This window comes from Haemorhous mexicanus, chromosome 6 (assembly GCF_027477595.1).
Source record: "Haemorhous mexicanus isolate bHaeMex1 chromosome 6, bHaeMex1.pri, whole genome shotgun sequence".
Taxonomy (NCBI): domain Eukaryota; kingdom Metazoa; phylum Chordata; class Aves; order Passeriformes; family Fringillidae; genus Haemorhous; species Haemorhous mexicanus.
Window position 1 is genome coordinate 56,237,431 of NC_082346.1, and position 23,705 is coordinate 56,261,135.

At 41.9% G+C, this 23,705-nt stretch overlaps 1 protein-coding gene across 1 annotated transcript; it reads left to right on the plus strand.

Annotated features, from left to right (window-relative positions):
* Window positions 1-446: 446 nt before the first annotated feature.
* TRMT61A (tRNA methyltransferase 61A) lies at window positions 447-23,296 on the plus strand. Its single transcript, XM_059850412.1, has 4 exons — window positions 447-544; window positions 3,153-3,517; window positions 13,373-13,639; window positions 21,880-23,296. Exons 2-4 carry the CDS (start codon window positions 3,187-3,189, stop codon window positions 22,206-22,208), a joined length of 927 nt encoding a protein of 308 aa, XP_059706395.1. The 5' UTR covers window positions 447-544; window positions 3,153-3,186; the 3' UTR covers window positions 22,209-23,296.
* Window positions 23,297-23,705: the final 409 nt, after the last annotated feature.

Here is a 23,705-nt window from a genome sequence, read left to right on the forward strand (position 1 = left end):
CAAGTTCCCACTGGGGCTCTCAGTCCCCACTGCAGCTGTTCCCAGTGACCCACTGGGACCCGTCACGTTTCACTGACAGGGCAGCTGCCCGAGGCAGGAGCACGCCACGGGCTGCCTTGGGGGCTGCTGAGGGTGGTCAGTGACCGTCCCCACTCCGCAGAACCCAGCAAGGAGCGCTGAGGGGACGGGGCGGGGGCGGTCAGCCGGGGACAGCTGGGGACAGGCGCCTCGAAGTGGCTCAGGGCACGGGTGTGCTCAGGGGGATGGATGCTTCGATGGCACTATGGGCATGACGGGCTCAGGGGAACGGGCGCCTTGATGGAGCTGTGGGCATGACGGGCTGAGGGAAAAACAGGCGCGAAAAACCAGGGCTGCAGGAACTAGGTCTGATCGCGCCGGGCACAAGCGGCAGCGACTCCCCGACTCCAGGCAGGGCTGGCGGGGGCGGAGGCGGTGGGAGCGTCAGCAGCCTGCGACCGAGGCGGAAGAAGGCGCTGGGCTGCTCCGCGTGTGAGGAGAGCCGGGCCGGGCCGGGCTTGGGGAGGTAAAGGGCTCGGGGCTCGGGGAGAACCGTCCCCACGGGGACGCGGGGCGCTGGGGCCAGGGCGTTCCTGCCCCGCGGAGCTGCCGCCCGGGGCCGTTACGGGTTAACGCTGCTCTCCAGCAGGCGAATGCCGCCTCTCACCCCTTCCCTGCCCAGTCCGTGCTTCTCACCTGCCCGCAGCTGAGGTCCCCGGGTCCGCTGGCACGGGCCGATGCGCTGCTGGGTGTAGGAGCCGCATTACCGCCCTCGGGATACGGAACGGGGCTGAGGGGAGCCTGGCACCGGGGTCACCTCTGAGCGGGGGCACGGAGCGACTCCCCAGCCTGCGTGCGCCTGGGTAGGGAGAGGGCTGTGCCTGCCTCGTCTGCCGGAGGTTCCCCGTGCCAAGGAGGGGGCAGGGGCAGCCTGCCAGGTCCCTGTGGGAGCTGGTCGGGGAAGAGAGATGTGTACCTGGGTTGTGATTGAAGGGAACACACAATCATGTTAGTGCTTTTGTTTGTGAGGCTGCGAGAGATCCCTTGGGGCGTTGGGTTTAGGTCGCTGCAGCCATGGCAAGCCCAGAGGGACGTCCTGACCCCGTGTCAGGGGGCACTGCCTCAATTTCCTCCCACCGCCATTCCCCCCACACCGTATGACGAGAACGGTGCTGCAGCAATCCCCTGCGAGCTGCCCGGGGGAAAATTTAACAGTGCGGGAGCCTCTGCACTACCAGGCAATGGAGAATACTGGAAGTGGTGGTAGCTCACTGTGCTCCTTGACAAGGGGGCAAGGAAAAGAAACTTCCAAAATTTCTCAGATGCCAATTATACCCCATATGTATGAATATAATGTGGCAGGTGAGGCCTAAGGGATGGGATGTCACTTGGTATGTCAGCTTGCACTGATATGGATGGACTTGCTGGACTTGATGATCTTATAGGTCCCTTCCAGCCTTAAAAATTCTGTGATTCACTGCTGTGACTATTAGCCGTGGTAAGTGTAGTGGCTCAAAGGGAGGCAAGGAAGCTGGGAGCCAGTTGGTGTAATCAAAGGGAGAGGAATTCGTTCCTGTTCCTGCAGGCTTGCTACAGGATTCTTTTGTACATGGGTGTAACTGCAGTAAATACTGTGAAAGAAATGGATTCTGTTTGAGGTCCTTTCAGATGACACTTGTGAGAGCTGAAAGCTGCACTGCATTGAAAGTATCTGGAATGAGAACTCTGAGTATCATTTATGAAAGATTAATACATGAACATAATCATAGGGTGCAAGCTATAAAAGACAACATTTGTTCTATCTCACAAAGTCCTTTATCTGTACATTTCTGAATTCATGGGATGCTCTTACTGTTTCACCAGATGTCCAGACAAGCCTCCTCTGCCTTGGCATCTGAACACCTTATGCAATAAGCATGTCATAAGCTTTGGAAGTTTCAGCCACAAGCACATCTGTTTATCAACCTCGGTGACTGCAGTGGAAAAATTATAAATCTAGCTGCTTAACAGCACATTGAGCTACATGGAGTTCCAGGCAGGAACCAGACTACAGACACCAGACTGCCCTTTGAGAACTGAATGTTTTTAATTGAAGTGATGAAGCAGGACCAAACTCTTAAACATTCGACACAAAAGTGCTGGAATTCAGTAATTATTCTGAAACTAAAAGTAACACTGCTTTTGATTCTAGGGATGGTGTACCAGAAATCTGACTTTCAAAGCCTTCTGTCATATGCTTTAATTTCTAACTTTGGGATCCCTGTTACTTCATTAAGCAATTCTTGCATGAACTGATCAACCTGCAGCTTAGACAGTTAGCTGCTTTATCTGAAAGGCAATGTCAGGTTTCACTGTAAGCCACCTTCTGATTTCTAGATTGTCTTCTCAAAGCCACCAAAATTTAATTGTAATTCTCTTAAACAGCTCTGAGGCCATGGGGCTGAAGTGATTCAACTGTTGGCCTTAGCTTGCAAGTGGTTATTTACATTTAGTTGGAGCAGAGATCACTTCTCAGACAATTACTTTGCACCCCCAATGGCAAATTAAAGGCCACAATATTCTTTTATTTTTCCATGTAGTTAGTCAAGTTTATGTATAAATTAATGGCCTTAGACTATCTCTAAACATTCATTTGGAAAACTTTCAAGTATACTTTTGTTAGTGGTCCTAATAGAGGTGATTGAGGTACAGGCAAGTAGCAGAATGTCTTTATGTTGTAAATCATCAAAAATAAACAAGAAGATGGGAATAGAAGTTAAACTTAATAGCATGTTCTGAGTGCTCAGGAACTGTAATTGAACAGGGTGCTGAAATTGGTACTAACCTGCAGTAACGTTTTGGAGCAGGCTGAGTAAATTATAATGTGTTTCCTGATTTTTCTTTAAAATGTACCATAAACCAAGAAAAATACTTGGTATTTTCAAATCTGTGGGATCCTTCCATTGATTGTAATTGGATCAAGAGTACAGTGGAGAGCAGCTCCCTGAACTGCCTGGAGCTCTCTTGTAGCATCTTATTTGCACAGTGTGGTTTTGTTCTGTATTGGAGAAAATAAAATTACTTGGTTTTATGTCTGTAGGTTCAGCTCCACCGTGGTCCTGTGAAACTCTCCTGACATGTTTATTCTTCTCTAGGTGACAATCATCAGCCAACTACAAGATTGTCACCATGAGTTTTGTTGAATATGGAGATACGATAAAGGATGGTGACACAGCTATTGTGTTCCTGGGCCACGAGTCCATGTTTCCTGTGAAGGTGCAGCATGGCTCTGTAACACAGACTAAGTACGGGGTCATCAGGCATTCCACAGACCTCATAGGCAAGAAGTATGGCTCCAAAGTGACCTGCAGTAAAGGAGGATGGGTGTTCATTCTTCATCCAACTCCAGAACTGTGGACCATGAATCTCCCGCATAGGACACAGATCCTGTATTCCACTGACATCTCCATAATCACCATGATGTTGGAACTGAAGCCAGGCTCCATAGTATGTGAATCAGGTAATAATTACTATGTTGAAATCCTTTATTAGGCACTAACACCAACACTTTCATGAAAAAAACAGGGTTTTCTTTATATTTTGCAAAAAGTTGCACTTTCTTCCCACTGTGATACAATTTTCCCTGCTCACATGTTGAAGAATTCTGTATCATGTGCACATGTTATCAGCTGCTGTTTCTTGAAAAATTGATGCTACCAAGGTGTGCAGCCTCATTTTTGTGGGTATAGCTCTGAGCATGTGTTTGGTTAATTCATCTTCTTAGGAAAAATATGTAAACATTTTCATTTCCCTTTTCTAAAACTGTTGTTACGTACTTAAAAAATGTTTGTAAATACATTATTTAAATCAAGATTCAGGCTTTGAATTTGCAGTTTCAGAGGATGTAGTTGAGATAACCTGGTGAAAGAGACTCTGGTGAGAGTGTTGAACTAATAAGAGAAATAAATTGGCAGTATTTATGTTAGTAGCGTGTAAGTACGTAAATTTCATTCTTCTTTTCCCAAGTGTAATCTACTTCTAGCACCACAACCTCATGCAAAATCGCTGATTAAATACAATGGATGATGTGTTCATCAAAGGGCTGTGTTTTATTTCTGAACTTGATTTAATTTATTACGGCTTTCATAATTTTGCTTAATTTGGCAGTAAGGAGTGAAAATTGACATAAATATTATCTTGGTTACATAGAGTTTATAATAATGGCCTCATAACTTTATTACAGGCGGTATGAGGCTTGCTTCATTTGAGTGAATCTCTGTAGTTTGGAGAAATAGCAGCTGAGGTAGTTTGTCCTTGTTTTTTCTGGCTGTTGGAGCAGTTTTTGAAGCAGTTTCATACACCTCCCTCTCGCATAGATATGGCAAAGGATCAGCATGATAGGACTGTGATGCACTGTACTTTCTTACATTTACCATTTCCTGTTCCCACTCATGCATAATTTTGTGTGGCTTTTCAGGCATAATGACCACTTTCCAACACAACTGAGACAGCACTTATCTCTGCACCCAGTTGAGAACCAGGCAGTGTGTTTAGCTGGTTGCTGTACAGCATACTTGAAGCAGGCAAAGCCCTGTGCAGAAGCTTCTGATACTGTGAAAATAGCTGGATCCTGTGAGTTTGTGATTTGGTTTGCAGGACCATCAGACATTTTTAGTTTTGTCTTGGGAAGTTTCTGTATTCATCAGCTCTTCCCCTCCCTGCTATGTTTAGACAGGATGGGAAAAATAAACAACAAATTATTTGGGGGGGCAGGGGGAAGAGATTGGAATTGCTCCATGTCCTGTCTCACTCAGACTAGTCAAATGTACAGAGCTGTATATAAAATATTTTCAGTAATGTCAAAGGTGCCTAGAGAGGATGAAAATGTTTAATCTCTTGCTTATCTGAACAGCTAAGAAATGGAAACACTTGATGATTTCCAAAAATGTTGTGAGTCAAAAGTCATAGCCACAAATCAATCCTTTTTGCTAAGGGGAAGCTGTCCCTAGGTTCATTTTAACACTTGTACTGACATTGTATTGCAACTTCAGCTTTCCAGGCAAAGTGAACAGTTTACAGCTATAGTTATGTTTGTATTGCTTGCAAGGTTCACTGTTCACAAAGAAAAGAAAGAAGAAAGAATACTATAATAAATCCATCTGGCTAACCTTGAAGCAAGAGATTACTGCAGATTTACTTTGAATTAAAAACTTGACAGGTATTGACAGCTGGAGCCTGCAGTGTGGTGATGTAGCCTGCTTTGGTGCCATCCTAAATTCTGTGGTGTTTGGTGATCCAGAATCATTAGCTCTAGATTAACCTTGTGTGGGCTAGACAGAACCAGCCCAATGGTGATGAGTAGAAACAAGACAGGAAATCTGGTATAGTAAAACTTGAGTCTGCTTCCTGCTACTGCCAAGTTTAGGTGTATTTTAAGCATTAATCAGCACAGAGTATTTTTTGTTATTTGAACTTAGATATACAGTTGCTGTATGAACTGGCAAAGCAGGCTCTGTAAAACATGCTGGGCTGTTTTCCTCTTGACTTACAAACTCAGCTGTAGAGGTGTGTCTTGTATTTAGCCATTGTAAGCTAGCAGAATTTTGAATTGGTCTCCCCAGCTGTGAGAAGAAATGATTGAAAAAGTAAGAAGAAATACCCTCTGTGTTGTGTTGAAATGCTGTGAATATAAATGTTCTTCTGCATGTGATTATAAAAATGGAGTAGAATAACCAGAGGGATTAATTTTATGTTACTTTAATTATATAGTTTAAATTGATTAGTCATGATTTGTCCTAAAAGATATAAACATATTAGTATAGTTTTCACTATGTTTAATCATCTTCAATAAACACATAAAGAGCAAGCTTGTCAGCAGCACATGCATAATTAAAATGACCCAGGCATACTCTGTTGAGGAGGCTATAAGGAGACTCTGCATCTACCTGATGTTTCATGACAGAGGTGTAGGAATACGATCCTTTTTCTGTCTTCTGCTAATTTCTAATTTATAAAGGTATGTTGAGTTTTAAAACTGTTAGCACTGTTACTAGAGCTAAGATCTCTTTAAAATATTGGTCCCTGCTCTAAGAAATTCCACACTTGGATACAGTTTTTAACAGCCCTATCTTTCCAAAATGATGGTACTCAAAATAGCTGCTTAAATATCTGCTGTGAGTGGCCCAATAGTATGAAAGTTTCATTCTTGTCAGGTAACTCTAATAATCCCATTTGTGTTTATTGCATGTGCAGCAATGCCTAGATAGAAGAAAAGGCTAAATCTTTCTCTTTTGTCTCACCCCACTCTCCAAATTCTCAGCTTCCCAGGCTAGGCTCTCTGTAGGATAATTCCATTTGACAACTGATTTTGAGGGGTTTACATTTATTTTTAATACTATACTGGAACCAATATGAAACCTTTCAAATATTTTTTCCAAGCAAAATCCTCTTCTTTCCAGTCCCCACAGATCAAGGCTTTTTTACTGTTCTCTCTCCATGGTGAGATGTAAAAGAGTGCCTGTCTTAATAGTACAGCATGTGAAATCTCATTTAATCTGATAAATCTCAGAAATATTTTGGCTTCCATGGAGTGTAGTATTTAGACAAAACATAATTTAGCAAAAAGTACTTTAACCACCATCCCAGTGATCCTTCTGCATTCACAAAATCAGACTCACGTGAGCAAAAACGTTAATTGGATTTTTTGTTTCCCTTCAGCTAAATCCCAAATTAAAAATTGCTAAACCCTATTCATTGCTACACAGCAATGGGTTTCTGAGCTGAGGGACTGGATTTCTGAAGGCTGAGAGCGGTGTTCTGGGTTCTCATGGTTTCTCAGAGAAGGAGTAATAGGAGCTGCCACCCAGCCTTACACTAGAGCTTCTCAAAATCAATTATGAAATTTTCAAACTCACAGCCTGGGTATAGATTTTGTTAAAGAGTTCACTCATAAAAAATTAATGAGGACTTAATGATTAATGGATACTTAATAAATGATTAAGAGTTTATTGTGGAGTCCCAGCAAGTCAGCTGTATGCTTATGACTCTTCTGAAGTGCTTATAGACTTTTTGACAAATACTGCTCATGTCTTCATTATTTTTGTGTTATAAGTACATCTAAATTGTTTGCAGCTCTGTTTTTAGTGTGAAGTATAGATCAAAGTTAATTTGATTCTGGAATGTGCCCAAACAAATTATGTCTGTGTTTTGTAATGTCTCCCTTATCTACCTCTTAGCAGCTGTTCTGGCTAGAGTGAGAGAAGAATTGAAAAACCTGATCCTTGTATAGCACCTCTTCAAGTGCTAGGAAGGCCTCATCAGTACAAATGTCATAAACCACAATGTTGCTCTTGCCACACCAAAGCACTGAAGTGGTGCTGGGCCCCCAACAGAGGGGCTGTAGAAAAGATGTGGATCTATTGGAACAAGTCCAGAGGAAGCCATGAATATGAGCAGGGGGCTGGAGCACTTTCCCTGTGGAGACAGGCTGGACTTGTTCAGCCTGGAGAAGAGAAGGCTCTAGGGAGATCTTATAGCACCTTCCAGTACCTAAAGGAGCTGCAAGAGAGCTGGGGAGAGGGAATTTGACAAGGGCACTGAGTGATAGGACAAGGGCTAATAGGTTTAAACTGAAAGATGTATTAGGAGGAAACCCATTACTGTGAAGGTGCTGAAGCCCTGGCACAGATTGCCCAGAGAAGCTGTGGATGCCCCATCCCTGGAGGTGTTGAAGCCCAGACTGGATGGGTTTTGAGCAGCCTGGTCTAGTAGCAAGGTGTCCCTGCCCCAGACAGGTGGGTTGGACATCTTTAAGCCCAAACCATTCTGTGAGTCTGTGATGATTCTGTGAACCAAATCTCTGACCACATGAGGCATCACTGTAATGTATTCAGACTTGTGGCTGTCATTAGCTGATGAGGAATGCTGTTCCTACCCTAAAGTGTTTGTTTCCAGACTTTCTGGACTCACTTTGATCTTGTAATTTCACCTGACCAGCAAGTACACTTCTCATGCAGCTCTGAACCTAACCCTCTTGTTAACCATATTATGTTCATTCTGTAGAAGATTCCTTCCTAAAAAAATTCAGACTTTTGAATCTATAAGGAAAACGTATTTATTCACTTGAATCTCTAAAGAAAAATTAATTCTTCATATTCTTTTGTAGGCAGTGCCAGCCTTGAAAACCTCCCTACTGTCCTTCACTCAGCTTCTCAGTCTGGTCAGTGAGCAGAGGCCCTCTCTGGCCTCCAGCCCGTTGCCTAAAATTAAAATGCCTGCTTCAGCATGGTGTCCATGACAGATAGGCAGATAAGCTAATTTTCTGTCATGGGAATTTCTTGACTGTAAAGTGAACTTTTTTTTATTAGGTGTTTTCTCTTTCATCCATCAGTTCAACTCCCTGAAATTCTCTCCCTCCCCCTCTTCATTTTCTCTGTCCCTGCTCCTCCTGTGTCTTACCTCTGTCACCATGATTTGGACCCTTGACTATCTTCCCAGGAAGATATTTAGGATAATTTCCATCAAATGCTTAATATCTTTTCATGTATTCATTATAAGTCATTACAAAAACTTGTCATGTAGAGTGAGCAGTCTGTTCAGTGTTTCTTGACAGATTTTAGCTGTGGAGTTGTTAGCTCTGTCTCAAGATTAATTTTCCCTTGGTTTTGAGGCTCTTTCCGTTCTCATGGCTGATTCATGACCTATCTTACTATTTGCTAGTACTAAGTGGTGTAGCTAGGAGACAAATAGAGCAACACTGTCATTGTTTTGTTGTATTTATGCATTTCAGAATATCTTAGGTAGCCAAATTTTGCATCAGAAGCTTAAGCTCTCCTAAAATGTTACTAGATATTTTAGAGACCCAGTATTAAATAACACTTTGCATACTTTTCTTTTTTTCCTGTTTCCAAGCAATACGAACCTTTTTATGCACTTAAGAGCTTATTCAGCTTTATTCCAAAATGCTTTTGCTTACACACAGTGTACACATCTATAAATCCTAAATGACAGTTTGTAGCTCCTTTTTTAAAAAGAAGCACCATGATGAGAAACTTCTAGGGAAGACAAGCCAAGCAATAGCCTGCAAAGAGAAAATGTAGTGGAACACAGAATCAGGTCACTTATATTTATGGCATGGGTAGGATTCCAGGGGATTAGACAAATATCCTTTGCAATAAGGAAACCAGACTAACAGAAAACAGTGTAAAATGTACTTTGTATCTTATATCAGTTAAGTGCTGTGATGCTGTGGTGACAGTCTTGGCAGTATTCTGTGCTGAAATAACATGCTGTATTTTTGAACAGCTCAGATATTGTCCACTTTTGAGAAGGTGAGAAGTTATTTTAACATGGTCATTGTTTCAAGATGGCTGAGGTGTGTGGAGGCTTCTCTGTAAAAAACCTCACACTTGAATAAGAGAGAAAAGAACAGATCTGTTGGAGGTCAGGGCAGTTGAGAAGTTCATCTGATTAGTACTTGCTTGTCTGCAAATCAGAAGGAGCTATCAGTAGGTGCTGAGCTAGAGTGTTTTATACAGATGTCCACTTGCTAGGACTGAAATCCTAAAACTGCAGTGTTCTGCTTGTTTTGGCAGAGGGGCAAAACCACTCCCCAAACCTTATATGTATCACAGAAGGAGAATGTTGTGTGCTTGAGTCCAAGAAGAAGGAAAGAATACTGCATCAGTGTGCAGGGCCATTAGCCACCTAAATCATGGATGTAACACAGGAGCTTAATTCCTGCCTTTAGACTGAAGTGGAGCCCATTCCTGGTTTACACTGTGCTGATCCCCTGCACAGTGCTGCCTCCTCAGATGTTGAGCTTTGAGTGTGGCATATTGGGGCCCCTGCGGTGTCTCATTAAATGCCTGCAATGCAGATGTCTGCTTTTTGACTAAGATGTTTGAGATCACAGAAGAGTCAATGTAAAAGAGCATCACATTTTCTGAGTGAAAATTAGCAATGACATAAGTGCTCACCTAAGTGAGCTCTAAAGCAGCAGCTCTGCTGCTAAGGTTGTCTTCAGTACAGTTTGAATTGTTGTTGTTTTACTTCTTTTCTGTAGAGTCCATTCATGATTAAAACATGGTAGTCAAGTGAGCATTGTCCTGTGGTAGAGAGCAACCAGTTTCTAAGGCTATTTATTGTGCAGGCTGTCAGAAGGGGAGCATCCTGGTGTAAAAATTATAAATTAGTTGTTCTAGTTGTCTTACCTTCTGCTTTCTAGGTCATATCAGGAACACAGACATTTCACTGCACCTCTATGAGAAAGAAAATCCACTGAAGTTCTTCCAGTTCTGATCTTGCCTCTTCTGATACAAAATGTTAATTTTTGAGTATCCAGTTTTTTGGTTCAGGTAATTTGTACACAGGTAATTCAGGTGTGCTGTTTCTGGTTTGATAGCGTTCTGCTATGTCGGCAGTAGTACTCCTCAGGTATTGTTGCTGCCCTGACTGATTCTGTGTCGTGCTAGGATACATTTCATTTCCCAAGGAAACTTGTACCCGACTAGAACTTACTCCAGACAGGTGCCTAAGACTCTTAGAGTCATATTTTGCTTTTCATCAGTAGTGATTTTGAAATAAGGACAAAGAGAAATTGAGATGGTTGCAGGAGGACAAAAATGTTGAATGTTGCACCTTTGTGGGGAAGAAGGTAAATATAAACATTCATTTCCCCTTCTACAACATCACAAAAACATAGGGTTGAACCCCTGCCTAGTGTAGACAGTGCTGATTGGGCTTTAGGGCTTGTGGCAGGTGTGGACTCCTGCCAGACTCATATTAATGGGTCACATCAAATGTGCTGATCTATTGGCACATGAGAGTTAAGGGTCATCATCATGTCACATGTCTGGGTTCAGAATATATTTTCTAGGAGAGATTTTTACAACAGTAGGTGATTCATAACCATCTTGTTTCCTGCAGTTTTCAGAGTGCTGTCATGGAGAAGACAGGCAGCATCTTCAGAAATGCTCCCATTAATAATATTAATGTGATAGAATTTGATATGTTAAAATGTGATACATATGTATTGTTCTCATGTTTATGGTAGCCAGTCAACAATAAATAATTCCTGGCAACCTTGTTTAACAAAAGCTCTGTCTGTAATACGCCTGCAAGTGGTGACTTCCAGCTTCTTGGTTTTAGTTCAGGGTTTGGCTTGGAGTGTTTGTGAATAAAATGAGAGTTTTAGAAAAGAAGCCAAAATATCTTAATGGATTTTCCTCTGGAGAAGACAAATGGTATCTTCTGTGATGTTTTTAAGAGCAGATTTAAAAGGAAAGTGATTAAAAATGTAAAAGAATATGAACAAGGAAACTGGATACATGCACAAGCTGCCTCACTCTTCTGCTTACAGCTCAGGCTTGTTCCCTCCTGCAGATTAGCAGAGAGAGATGCAGAAAGTGTGCAGCACTACACATTTGAGAGGTACAATAATTAAATTTCCTCATTTTACAACAGTTCTCAGTTGTGTAATCCTCCCTTTTGGCATGAAATGCAAAGGCAACATTTCAGTCTTTAGCATCCTGGGAGCAATAGTTCCCTGCTTTTGTCATTAAAAACCTATCAATGGAATGCTGTTTCTTTGTTATCCACATATATCTTTGTTATCCACATATATTGAGTTTTTACTACCGCATGGCTGCTGTGCTACTGTTACTCCTTTGACCAGGGAAAAGTTCACTTTGACATTTAGATCCTTCAAGTGCTGTGGCAGGGTGGTTTTTGCTGTATGCACATGTAGATGTGTTTTGCTTTTTCTTTGTTTTATTTTAATATCATCTTGAATGCCTGTATTTTCACTGTACTAAACGCATGTGCGTAAATATTTCTCTCTTCTCTTGGACCTCTCTTAAGCCAGTGCTAAAATCTGTAGGTCCTCTCTCCATCCATCCCTCCCTTCCTCTCCAGCGTGCCCTGCTGGAGCTGCAGTGGGGTGCCCATCTGCCTGCTGGGGTCAGAGCCCTCTCCCAGGGGAGCAGAGGAGCGGTGCCGATCCTGCGGTGCAGCCGCTTGATCCGGTGGCAAACATGGGCCCTGAGCTCTGTTTACAGTCTGAATGTGTCCCCTTTCAGAGCTGTCGGATTAAATACAGTGCCACAGCAGTGTTCCTCCCCTTATGTGACTAGAGGGCAAGAACCTGGGATCTGCCAGTGAACTCAGACTTCCTGGATGATTATGGAAAGTACTGCACCAATTAAGCGGCTGTACCAGCCCCTGTGCCCCCTAATTAATTTCTTTTCTACTTGTTTCTGAGCTGCTGTACTTCAGATTCTGTCCTTTTTATGTTTTTTAAGATTTATGCTAGCTGAAAGGACTTGCCTCAGGCTGAACAGTCATTGAAAATAGCTAGAAATAGATTTTATTTCTACGGGAGAAATGTGTTCTAAGCACAGGATTATGAATCAGTAAACACAGAGAATTCAGGCTTGCTGTGGGGTTTTGAAATTGGGGGATTACTCCATTAAATGCCACTTGAGTGACTAATTTGCAATGGGAATTGGTGTATGGGTGTTTTCTTAAGTGAAAATCTTTGTTATTAGTCATCCATCTATTTAATATGCCAATGGATCATTTAAAGTAAGTTTCCTAAATTATCAAACTAAAACAAAGGAAAAAAAATCTTTGTATTGTCAGTCCCTGTTTGTATGTGGCAATTGTAGTTACCTACAATTGTGTGATAGACTTTGTTAGACTAAGTTAAGCTTGTGTAGGTGAGTATGTGTGTAAGTGACCTATGAAAACAGCTGTTTGATCAGTGTGGCTGCCAGGAGCCAAGAGGCCTTAGTCTGGGGTAACTCCAGTGGGAGTTGAGGATGTCTCTTAAGAGATCTGTGCAAAGCAAACCATATCCTGAAGGCCATTTGTTTGCATGGATATTAACAGGAGTTTCAAGCACAGACCCATGCTAACATCTTTCTTTGTTTAGTAAAGTGTAAGGTTTTGAAAATCCGTTAAAATTTGCCTTAATCTCTTCTCACCCTAGAAGAGTCTGACACTTTGAAAAAAACCTCTCCAGTTAATTTCCCTGAATTTTTCCTGTTGCATTTACTTCCTCGTGTTCTCATGTGGCAGTTGTTAGAGCTATGGCTGATCCTTAGCATTAGTTCCCTACTCCAGGGAGATAGGACAGATCCTGGGTTTGCCAGATTCTGTAATGAATGCTTTGAGAACCCGGAAGACTGTTTCCTAGGACACTTAGTCCCTCCCTCCTTGTGAAGGAAGGACTGTTCTCTTTCAGGAGCTGAACAAGTGGTTTGTGTTCATTTGAGTTTTGAACAAGTGTTCCAAGCAGGAAGATGAATGCAGAAGACTTTAATTCTGATGTTTGGCTCTGACAAACCCAGTTTCATGAGTTGTTTGTCTTTCCTAGGTACAGGCAGTGGGTCCCTCTCCCATGCTCTCATCCGGACAGTGGCTCCCACGGGGCACCTGTACACAGTGGAGTTCCACCAGCAAAGGGCTGAGAAGGCGCGGGAGGAGTTTCGGGAGCACGGGGTGGAGCACCTGGTCACTGTGACCAACCAGGATGTCTGCAAAAATGGCTTTGGGGTCTCAAACATTGCAGATGCCGTGTTCCTAGATATTCCATCTCCGTGGGAAGCCATAGGACATGCCAAGTCAGCATTAAAAGCTGAAGGTAACTGCATTTTTCTCTTTCTGTTCAGGAAGCACTGTGCACATATCTCTGCCTTTGAGCCATACACTAGATGTGCTCCTTTCCCTTGTGTGATCACTGTTCTCAAATGTCAATCTCCAGGCATTTCTAAGGCTATAAAACCTTCAAAAGGCTTCTTCAATTTACAGTGGAGGATTTGAAAGGAGAAGAACAATTTTTTCCTGCAGGCCTGTGAGAGCTGCTACAATTAGCATGGGCAGTTTATAAAAACTCCTTTGAATCATTCTCAAGTGCATTTTGCTAGATCTGAGGTGTGTGGGAAGCAGAAGTAACAATAAATGCTGAAAACAATTTTCTTTGGCAATTCAGAGGAAAGGTGTTTGTATAAAAGGTGTTCAGCCTCAGTTCACATCCATCATTGCAGATTTGTACCCATTTAACAGAGCACCCCAATGGTAATGTTAAGAAAAAATGTGGTTACACTTAAATATGCTCACTAGTTTATGTCCCAAATCTTTGTGGTTGGAGCTAGTGAGAAGTTTGCCATTGGATGCAGTGGGAACGGAACATAAAGGATGTTTTAGCTTATGCCAGTTACTCTGGGATTGTGACAGCAAGTGAGAACTGATGTTGAGATTTTGCACAGATTTCATCACTTTATTATACCTCTTTACCCTATTGAAAAATAGGCTTCAGTGAATAAATAATCCTTTTATCCTGGAATAAGTTTTAATTAATTTCATAATTGTGTGCATCTGAATTAACTTTTGCCAAATTTCTTCCATCTACAAAAGTGACTTCTCTAATCAAGAGAGCACAGAGTGCTGAACAGTGTCCATGCTGGGACATGAGTTTAAAAAAACTTGATTATGTGCCAAGGCCCAGTTCTTTGTTAAAATATATAATCACAGACTGGACTTCTAGTGAATTGCAAAGTCTTCTTGAAATCACAAGATTGAAGCTTGGTTTTAAAGGTCACTGAATGTGCACTGCCTTGCTGAGTCAGGACCAGCCCCGCTGTTAGGCTACCTCAGCTACTACTGAAAATTTTCTAGAAAGCTTTGTGATACCCACGTAACACACTTCCTTTAAAAAGTGAATAAATAGAGTGAGCCTTGTTAGCACTCTGTACCTGCAATGGTAACAGCTCAATTTGTAGCAGCTTTCCAGTGTGTCCTGGGGGGGAAGAAAATCACTGCACTGTACAATGCCCTTCCCATGCTCAAATTATCTAATCTAGTGAGCACAACACTCAGCTGACTTCCCAGCTTAGAAGGCGCTGCATTGCGCAGTCCAATTTGAATTATTTAAGTGGTGCATGCTTAGAATACTAAGCAGGGCTGCTTGAACAGTTCCAAGTTTTGAATCCTTGTCTCACTCCAGCATTTGAAATCCTAGAAAATGTAATATAGTCCCAAACCGGCCATGCCATCTGGCTATGCTTTTCTGTGCTATGCTACAAGGTTACATCTGCTTAGGCAATATAAATAATACTTCAAAATCCCACATTTTTGTGTTTGTGAAATGGCATCATTCACTTTATGAGCCACTCAAAAGGAGAAGTTGCTGATCCTTGCTGCAGTTTTTGCTGCAACCAGCCTCCCATGTCTGAGATGTAGTACTGATCTAAGGCTCCTTTTTTGGGTAACTTCATACCTGACTGACTGGGTGCATGTTTTAAATTTTGCTATTTTGCATATACACAAAAACCGGTTTTCATATAAAATATAATTGATTGTAGTAGTAACATGTAAAAACTTACACACTTTCCTGTTTTATCCTGAGTCATGCGGGTAGTTTTGTTGTGGTTTTTTTACTGCTGTTAAATCTAAAATATGGCAGAAGGTTATCTGTAACTGCTTCCCTTTCCCTACCACAGGCAGATAATTTAATAGTGCTCCTTTGTTTTGTTTTCAGAGAGCTAAACCTCTTCTGCAGTACAGCCTGTGCACATTCTGCTGTTAGTGAACCCTGTTCCAGGGTTTGTGTAGTGAGAAAGCATCACTGCAGGAAATGAGTTTCACTCTTTTCTGTCCATGCCCTCTCTCTCAAATCTGGACAGGGTCACATTTGAACCATTCACACTGTGGGTTTTGTGGTGATGTGCCCTGCAAATGTCACAGCTCTACTGCCAGATAGTGGTAATTTAGTCCCTGAAGTCTTAAGGTATTTTGAATTAAATGAGAACTAAGCAAATTCTATATATAGCATTAGCTACTCTCTTCCTTAAAACCTCAATACTCACAATAGACTTCAGCTGAGACTATATGGGAGAATTCTCAGCCTTAACAAAACCTTATCAGATCAGTGTTTTCTCTTCCACTTCAGCTCCAGGTCCTGAATAGTGGCTGCTCCTAGTAGGCTGAGTGTTAATGATCCTGTTTACAGAGTACAATTATCACTCACATTATGCCTTGCAGGATGCTGTAAATACACTACTTAGAGCAGCTTGGCCTCCCATTTAAAGCACTGCCAGCCTCTGAAGAGCTGAACGAATAAAATGGCACAGTAGGTTTGTGACTGGAAGGTTCTTGTTCTCTGGTGATGCTCTCTGCTGACGTTCAGGTTGGCATCTCAGCTGCATCTTTTTGTGCTGATGTCACCAGTCACACTTCTAGCAGAAAAGCTGCTTGTAGCATCTCTGAGGCACTGCTGCACTGCAGAACTTCCTTTCATTTCCAGACCTGCACTGTTTTTCTTCTGCAGCATCTGCTGATTAATGTTTTTCTGTTGTCATAGCTGCTGTTCCCAATATCTGACCTTGGTTTTTGCGAAGTTGACATTAACCCCTTCAGGCTAAACTTTTAAAAATTAGGAAAATGAGAAAATTGTGAGGTAACAAAAATATCCTCAATATTCTACAGTTCTTAAATGCCCTGAAACTTTTGACTCACAGTCATTTCTCAGCTGAATACTGTAGTGCTTTGAATATAATTCTGCACCCACCTACTCTGCTCTCATAAATACTGTCTATTTCTTCCAAAGCTGTGGAAGATGAGGGAGAAACCCACTGGTACAATAATTTTCATACAGATTTTAAATTTTAAGGTAGGGGGATGGAAAATTACAGCCATGTATTAGGGTGGATTAGCCTCTTATATTTTAAGTTGCTCCTTATGATGTTTAACAGTCTGAGTCACAAAATTATTAAAACCACCTCTCTTTTATTTCCTTTCTTTCTTTAAAGATTTTACTCTTTAATTCAGATTTTCTATTCCCTCTGGAGCATCGTAAAGCCCCTAAATTATGAGTTTATCAAATTGTGATCCTTGAAAACAGCTGAATCAGGTAACATGGTGTTGTCAGTTGTCCCCCCAAAACTCTGCAGATCAAGTTCACTTTGAACATCTCCCTCTTTGGGCCTCTGCACTTCCATGTCCATGTAGCAAGCCTCACTGGCTATTTTTCTTGAGCTCCAGAGGTTATTCATGGTCCCAGTTTTAAACCACCCAGGTATGGCTTTGAGGCACAGCTTCTGTCCCTCACCGTGTGAAATACTTGGACTCCGAATTCATCCCTGGCTTGGGTCTGTCAGGGCTTGGTAGGTCAGGTGCACACAGTGGGCCTGCCTGAAGGACCAGTGATTCTTTCAGGTGTAGAGAGTCAAGCAGAAGGATTCCTGCATCAAAATCCTCACTGGCCAGTCAAAGCTACTGGCTTTGACGCAGTTTGAAGGAAGTAGTTTGGAATGAAAGGATCACTGAAGAAAGTTGTTATGTTTTCTTCCCCAGTATGGAGCCAACTGATTCTTTAATTTCCATGTTACATGCTTTTACCAGCCCATAATAACGAGCAGGAATAAATTCCTTTTGAATGATGCACCTACAAGTGCAGAGGTTAAGGTCACATTTGCAGAAAATCACATCAAGCTCCTATTAATGAGCTGGCAAGTGATTTGGAGAAAATTCTCTTTTCTGAATCAAGAAACATCCTTTAATTTCTTCCAACAGCCAAATCCTCTAATTTCACTTGTCAGGGAAGCTACATCAAATCGCCCACGAGCACACGCACTTAAAGGACATTCTGTCCCCTTTTGCAGAGACAATATTTTTGTCACAGAGTAAATGCCACAGTGATGCTGCTCAGTGACTCTCCTGCCTCACCCCTACTCAATGATAATGCCTGTGTGGTTTTTTTTCTTCCTTGAGATCTTTGTAACGTAATCTTCCAATTATGACAATGCATTGAAGTCCCAAAACCCAAGCTGTGTTCTTTTGCCAGAGGTAAAAATGTTGTGCTGTATTCTTTATGTCACAGAATCATTCTAAAATTACTGGCCCTTTTCCCTAAAACTTAATGGTGCTGCACTACATGTGCATCATCTGAGTAATACTGGGATGGTGAAAGAACCTGTCAGAGCACTTGTAACACATGCAATAACCTACAAAAATAAGAGCATATTTCTTGGACTTGATTCCTCTTGTATCATAAGCACACACTTTAGTGCATAAGCACAGAACTGGTAGAGATGTTAGTCTTACTCAGACAAACCACAAACAAAATTGTTTGTTAGAGTTGCACAGGAATATTCTGGCAACTTTTGAGGCACTGGCTTCTTGTAGAGATGCAGTGGTGGGTCCCTCAATTATCAATTAGATGAAGTCTGTTGAAATGCACAGTACTGTGTGGATGAAAATCTTCTGCTTCCCTCTTCCCTTAAGCTCACTTTTCTAATCATGCCAGTTGGAGCTGTACTTGCATTTTCATGTCCTCTCGACCCTATTGCTGGTTACAATGACTGCCAGGACTGTGTGGGCTTGTTCCAGGCTGTGGATTCAGGACATTTAACCTCTCCATTAATGCTTCAAACTAACTCACTCCCTGTAAAACTGAAGGTAGAAAAAAACTTAAGTCTTTCATACAGTCTCATTATTTTCTTCTCCTCAACTGTAGCACTTGTCAGATGCATTATACATGAATAAACACATTTTTAGACAGCTCTTGAGATCAAAAAGCTCACACAGCTTCCCAATGTGAACAGGATTAATCTCTCATAATTACTATATCAATTTATGATGACACACAGATCTCATTAACCAAATTTAGGAACGGTAGCTCTCCTAAAAGGAGAGCTCTGAAAGAACACAAACGCAATTTGTACAAAAAAGTTTCCATTCAGATGTTTTCACTGCTCTCTAGTCTAGTCCATCCCTTTGTGATCCACAGACAGAGCAATGTGCCCCAGGGAGGAGAGGGGGGGAGTTCATGTCTTTTCTTCATTCACTAAGGAATCCTTGGCAGGGCAAGACAAAGCAATGCATATTCAAGTGCTTTAAGCCCTAGAAGCCTCTTGGTGTCTAAAGGACAAGAGGGCTCTCAAAGAGTCTGAGAACTGTGAATGCTGAAATCTAGGTTTGTATTTGTTTGGTGATTGTGGCAGAAGGGGTGTTTCTAGCTAGTAGTCCAGCTGGGTACAGAGGGCAGCCCACAGAGTGCAGAATTCAGAAGCATCTGCTCTGTTCAAGATGACAGTGTCTCTGCTCCTGGGACAGATGAGCATGTCCTTCTAAGTGCTGGTTTTCTTTTTTTTTTTGCTGGTCTAAACACACCATAGGAATTGAAACTTCCAAATGTTTCTATTTTAGACAGCCTCTCGCAGTCTGGAACTGCAATTTCATTTTTGCCTTCCAGCCTTCTGCTAACTGTAGCTTTCCAGTCTTCACTCCTAATATCTGCTTAATCACATAATTCCAGCCTGTAGCTGCAAGTCAGATCTGGCCTGCCTGATGGTACAGGAAAAAGCAGAGGGGACTCCTCTCCCACTTGTTTGGATCTGTAAGGACAGATGCTTGATGGGTTTGCTTCTAAGCCCTTTGTAGGTATATTCATTTGGGAGGGATGTATAAAAATAAAGAGCTGTAGGCATGAAAGGGGAAAACAAAATTGACAGAACTATTAAAACACATTGGATGGTCTCAGGTAGATGGAATACCAGCAGTTCACTGTTTTCTCATCTTTCACACCTGAGAAACTTCCTGCAGTGCAGGAAGTAAAGTTATTTTTTGTGCTTGCCTTCTGGATATTTGCTACTGCAAGCAAGAGCTTTCTTCCTTATTAAACACCTTGAAAGCCTGTTTTCTGTAACCCTACTTCCCCCAGCAGCTGTGAGGAGGCAGCCTGATAAATCTTCACCAAGTTTGGTGTTGAAGTGCTGTGCTCAGCTGACCAGCCCCAGGCAAGAGGAAGGGTGCTCTGCCTTTAATTGAAGGCTTGACAAGAACCGTAGGTGGCTTTGCAGTTTGTATGGCAACAGCTGTGTGCAGGCTTTGAGTTTTTGACTGTAAATCCAGAGCAGCATGTGAATTCAAAAGCCTAAACCTATCTTCAAACTCTTAGAGTCAGAATAAATAAGAACAGGCTTACTGTAAATGTAAATATATTTTGCTTTCTTTATTGCGATATAAAACCTCAAAACCAAAAAGCCTGAATGAAGTAGTAGTCTCTGGTCTCTCAGATTCTTGCTTTGCAGACAAAGAGTTATTGTGAGCTGACATTTCGTTAAGTCAGACATTTGTTCAGTTCCCTACACAATAAGAATATAAATTCTTTCTTTGTAACATGTGTGCATCATAGTAGCTTTCTTATTATGTAACAGAATTTTTTGCCTGAGCTTTTCTGTTTTACATCTGCAGCCAGGGTAGAGTGTGTAAGTCTTTGGCCAGAAAAGAGTAGCTGTCAGATTCAGGAACATTTTGGTACTGCTGGCCATCCTGATGAACATACAAATCTAATTTCATGGGAGTTAATGGACTGGGCGTGCAATTAAATCAGCATCAACAGATTTGGTTCATAAAGACACATACCAGCATTAGTTTTGCAGGTGATCATTAGATTTGGGTTTTAATTGTCACTCCAGGGAATTACTTGTCCAGGGTACTTTGTTCTGAAGATTCATGATAAGAACCCCTTGGTGCAGAGACTTTATTTGAAGACTCAAATTAAATCCTGCTTAGCGTATGGTGGATTAATGCTTGTGGAAAGTGTTCTTCCCCAGGCAGTACCCAGCACATCCTTGCTGCACAGCAACTGGAGTGCTACAGTGACGCTTTCAGACCTGATGCTTTCTTTTTTTAGAGATCTGACTTTAGAAACTAAAAAGAAAAAAAATAAAAGGGGAGTTTGAGATAAAGCAGGCTTCATGTAGTCCTAGCATTGCCTCTATTTTTAGCAGGATGCTTTGCTCTGGCTTGCACGGGTTCTTTAACTGCTTAGATGACTGGTATTGTAAGGTTTGACTGGAGCCCCGGAGAGGACTGGGGAGGAATGCAAATCAGGTCAGCAGGCATCTTCATCTAATTGTAATAAATGAAACAATAGCTGAAGCTGCATTGCCCAGTGTTCCTTCCTCCTGCACAAAAGCTTTTCAGGAAGGGCAGTTGCCTTGGGGGGACACTGTGTCCTGGGTGAAAGCACATGCCCTGGCCTTATGGCAGACAGTGTCCTTATAATTCTTTGATCTGATTTGGCTGTGGCTTTTCAGAGTAAATCTGAATCATTCTATTCTCAGCTGTTAAGGTGACATTGTAGGACTTAGAAAGGTGTAGGGGGCCTATTAATAGCCCGTATTAAGAATCAAAAATCAGAACTCTGCATAGACAAGTAGACCAGTGTTAGTTTATCGCTTAAAAGTCCTTGAGTTTTACAACATTTGCTGTAAGCCTGCACGATGTGATATCCAATAAACTTCAATGCTCAGGAGACATGCTAGTCAGCTTGACTAAAAGGGTAAAGCCTTAACAGCACTCCATCTATGGCCTGGAGAGCTCCCTTTATTCTGTCCACGCATACCATCGTCCTTGGCTAAACACAGCCGCTTTGTCAGGGGCGTGTGCGCAGCGCTGGGGCTCCAGCGCTGGGCAGTGTGTGGAGAATGACTTCTGCCTTTGTGTACGTGCCAGCTGCAGTTTGGTGCCTCAGTCCAGAGCAGTGGAGAGTGATTCCAAAAGAGTTGTTGCTCTAAAGGGATCAACTTTAACAGTTTTGCTTGAGCAAATGTCGAGGGCAACATTGGATGTGGAAGATGAATGAAGTTGCTGTTGCTGTTTTTAAAGGGTCTGACGTATCGTGTGGAGTTGTCCCTGTTTGATTTTGTGCTGACATTTTAACCCAACAAAGTTGCCATGTGAAGATTTTCTTGAAGAATGTTTCCACTTTGTCTATATAATAGTAATTCTATGGGTATCTGGGAGAATTTGAAAAAAGATGAAAAGTGCTTCATTTTGGCTTTTGCCCTCTTTTCCACTACCTGTCTTATTTTGCAGGTGGCCGCATCTGCTCTTTCTCTCCCTGCATTGAACAAGTTCAAAGAACCTGCCTGGCGATGGAAGAATCTGGTTTCACAGAGATTAACACCTTGGAAATTCTGCTCCGAGTGTACAATGTAAGGACAGTTAGCCTGCAAATCCCTGACCTTGGAAAAGCAGCTGAGGATAATTCTAGCACTGGCTTTGACAGCAGCAGCCCATCACATCAAGGCAGCTCGTGTGCTAATCTGCAGCAAGGGACTGTGCAGTTCAAGAGTGGCGTGCCACTGAGGGAGGTGGTTGGGCACACTGGGTACCTGACCTTTGCCACCAAGAGCCTGGTGTAGTACATGCCCAGTTTGCGCAGTCTGGAGTGGAGTTTGTGTGTATTCTGTTTTCATGGCTCTTTTTTGTATGGCATCCAAAGTTTTACTTGTCAGGGAATTCCATATATAGTCAGATTTGGTTGGAATATGCTTTGTTTAAATAGCACACAAGCATTAAGCAGAGCAGCATCAAGGGAATGTTGAAACTCTGGAATGGTGCTCCACTTGCTGTCAGAAAGAAGATAAATTAATAGCAAATGGCCGTTTACTGGAATGTGCTGAATTAAGATCTTTCATAAGAAAGCAAAAGAAAAAACAGACAAATTACAAATAAGTTGGATTTTTTCCTCCTTTTTTTCTGAATTACTTTTCCAGGTTTATGTTTTTATTTTTTCCTAGCATCACTGGACGCTGTTCTTTTAACTTCTCTAGTGTCTGTGTTGCTCTGAAGAATGTGCAAGTGCCTACTTCCTCCATTTTAGATAAGAAAGTTCCAAGATTACAGGGTTGCCAGCACAACTGTTCAGAGAATCAGTGTTTCCGTGGAATAGTGTTCCAGAGGAGTATTGGCAACACTCAGGAACACAACCTCTTACTCCATTCCAGGCTGGCATCTGCAAATCATTTTGACTACACAGAGGTCAAAGAAGTGTGGTAATTGTTGGATTTCATTTAAATTGGTATATTGTGCTGATCAGTTTGTAGTAGAAATTTGAACCTGGATCCGTACGGTCATGTTCTAATAGAACAACCACTTGCATAGTTGATGAATCCACTGTGAGAATTAACTGAACAGCTGGCTAATATTATCTGAGCACCTCTTTGTAAGTGGTGTGGATGAGGTTCCAGTTGTTTGGTGGTTTATTTCCATTATGGTGTATTGTTTTCCTGCAGCTGAATGACAGAAAGATTGCTTTTGGCAGGATTTCTGTCTCCAAATCACATCAATAATGCAAACTTAGTAAAATCCTCAACCAACCTTATTAATTAAGTTTTCAGATCATTTACTCTTTGGTCTTCCATACAGAGCTGGTGGGTGTGATGAACTGTTTGAATGCTGGATTACATTTTGTATTTATAGATTAAAATAATAATGCAAATTTATTAAAGTTCCTTCTTTTTTTCTTATTTTATTTTTAATAGTAAATTCACAGATATTCCTATTCCAGCAACTAGTGCTGCCACTCAAAGCACTTAGCTGTGCCTTGCATTCAGTACCTGAGCATATTGATTGCTGTGCAAGGGAAGCAGCCATTCATAAACTGCTGCCTGAACATTTAACCTGATATCCCTCCCCCTTTCTTGACAAAAATAAACAAAGCTAAGCTTTTAACGTGTTTCAGCAGAATGCTAATCCATAACGGTTTAAAGAGAGCTCAGCCGATCACGGCTGCAAAGATAAACTGTTGAGCAGATTAAAGGCAGAAAGCAATTTTGTTCAGCTAAATCAGTTATGTAAGTTGGCCTACAACTGCAGCATATCCCCAGAAATTATGGGAAAGTTCCCTTTCTGCTGCT

Coding starts and splice junctions, on each gene's coding strand:
- TRMT61A (XM_059850412.1), top strand. CDS start 3,187: ATGAGTTTTGTTGAATATGGAGATACGATAAAGGATGGTGACACAGCT. Junction 3,518..13,372: donor CTCCATAGTATGTGAATCAG/GTAATAATTACT, acceptor TGTCTTTCCTAG/GTACAGGCAGTGGGTCCCTC. Junction 13,640..21,879: donor GTCAGCATTAAAAGCTGAAG/GTAACTGCATTT, acceptor CTTATTTTGCAG/GTGGCCGCATCTGCTCTTTC.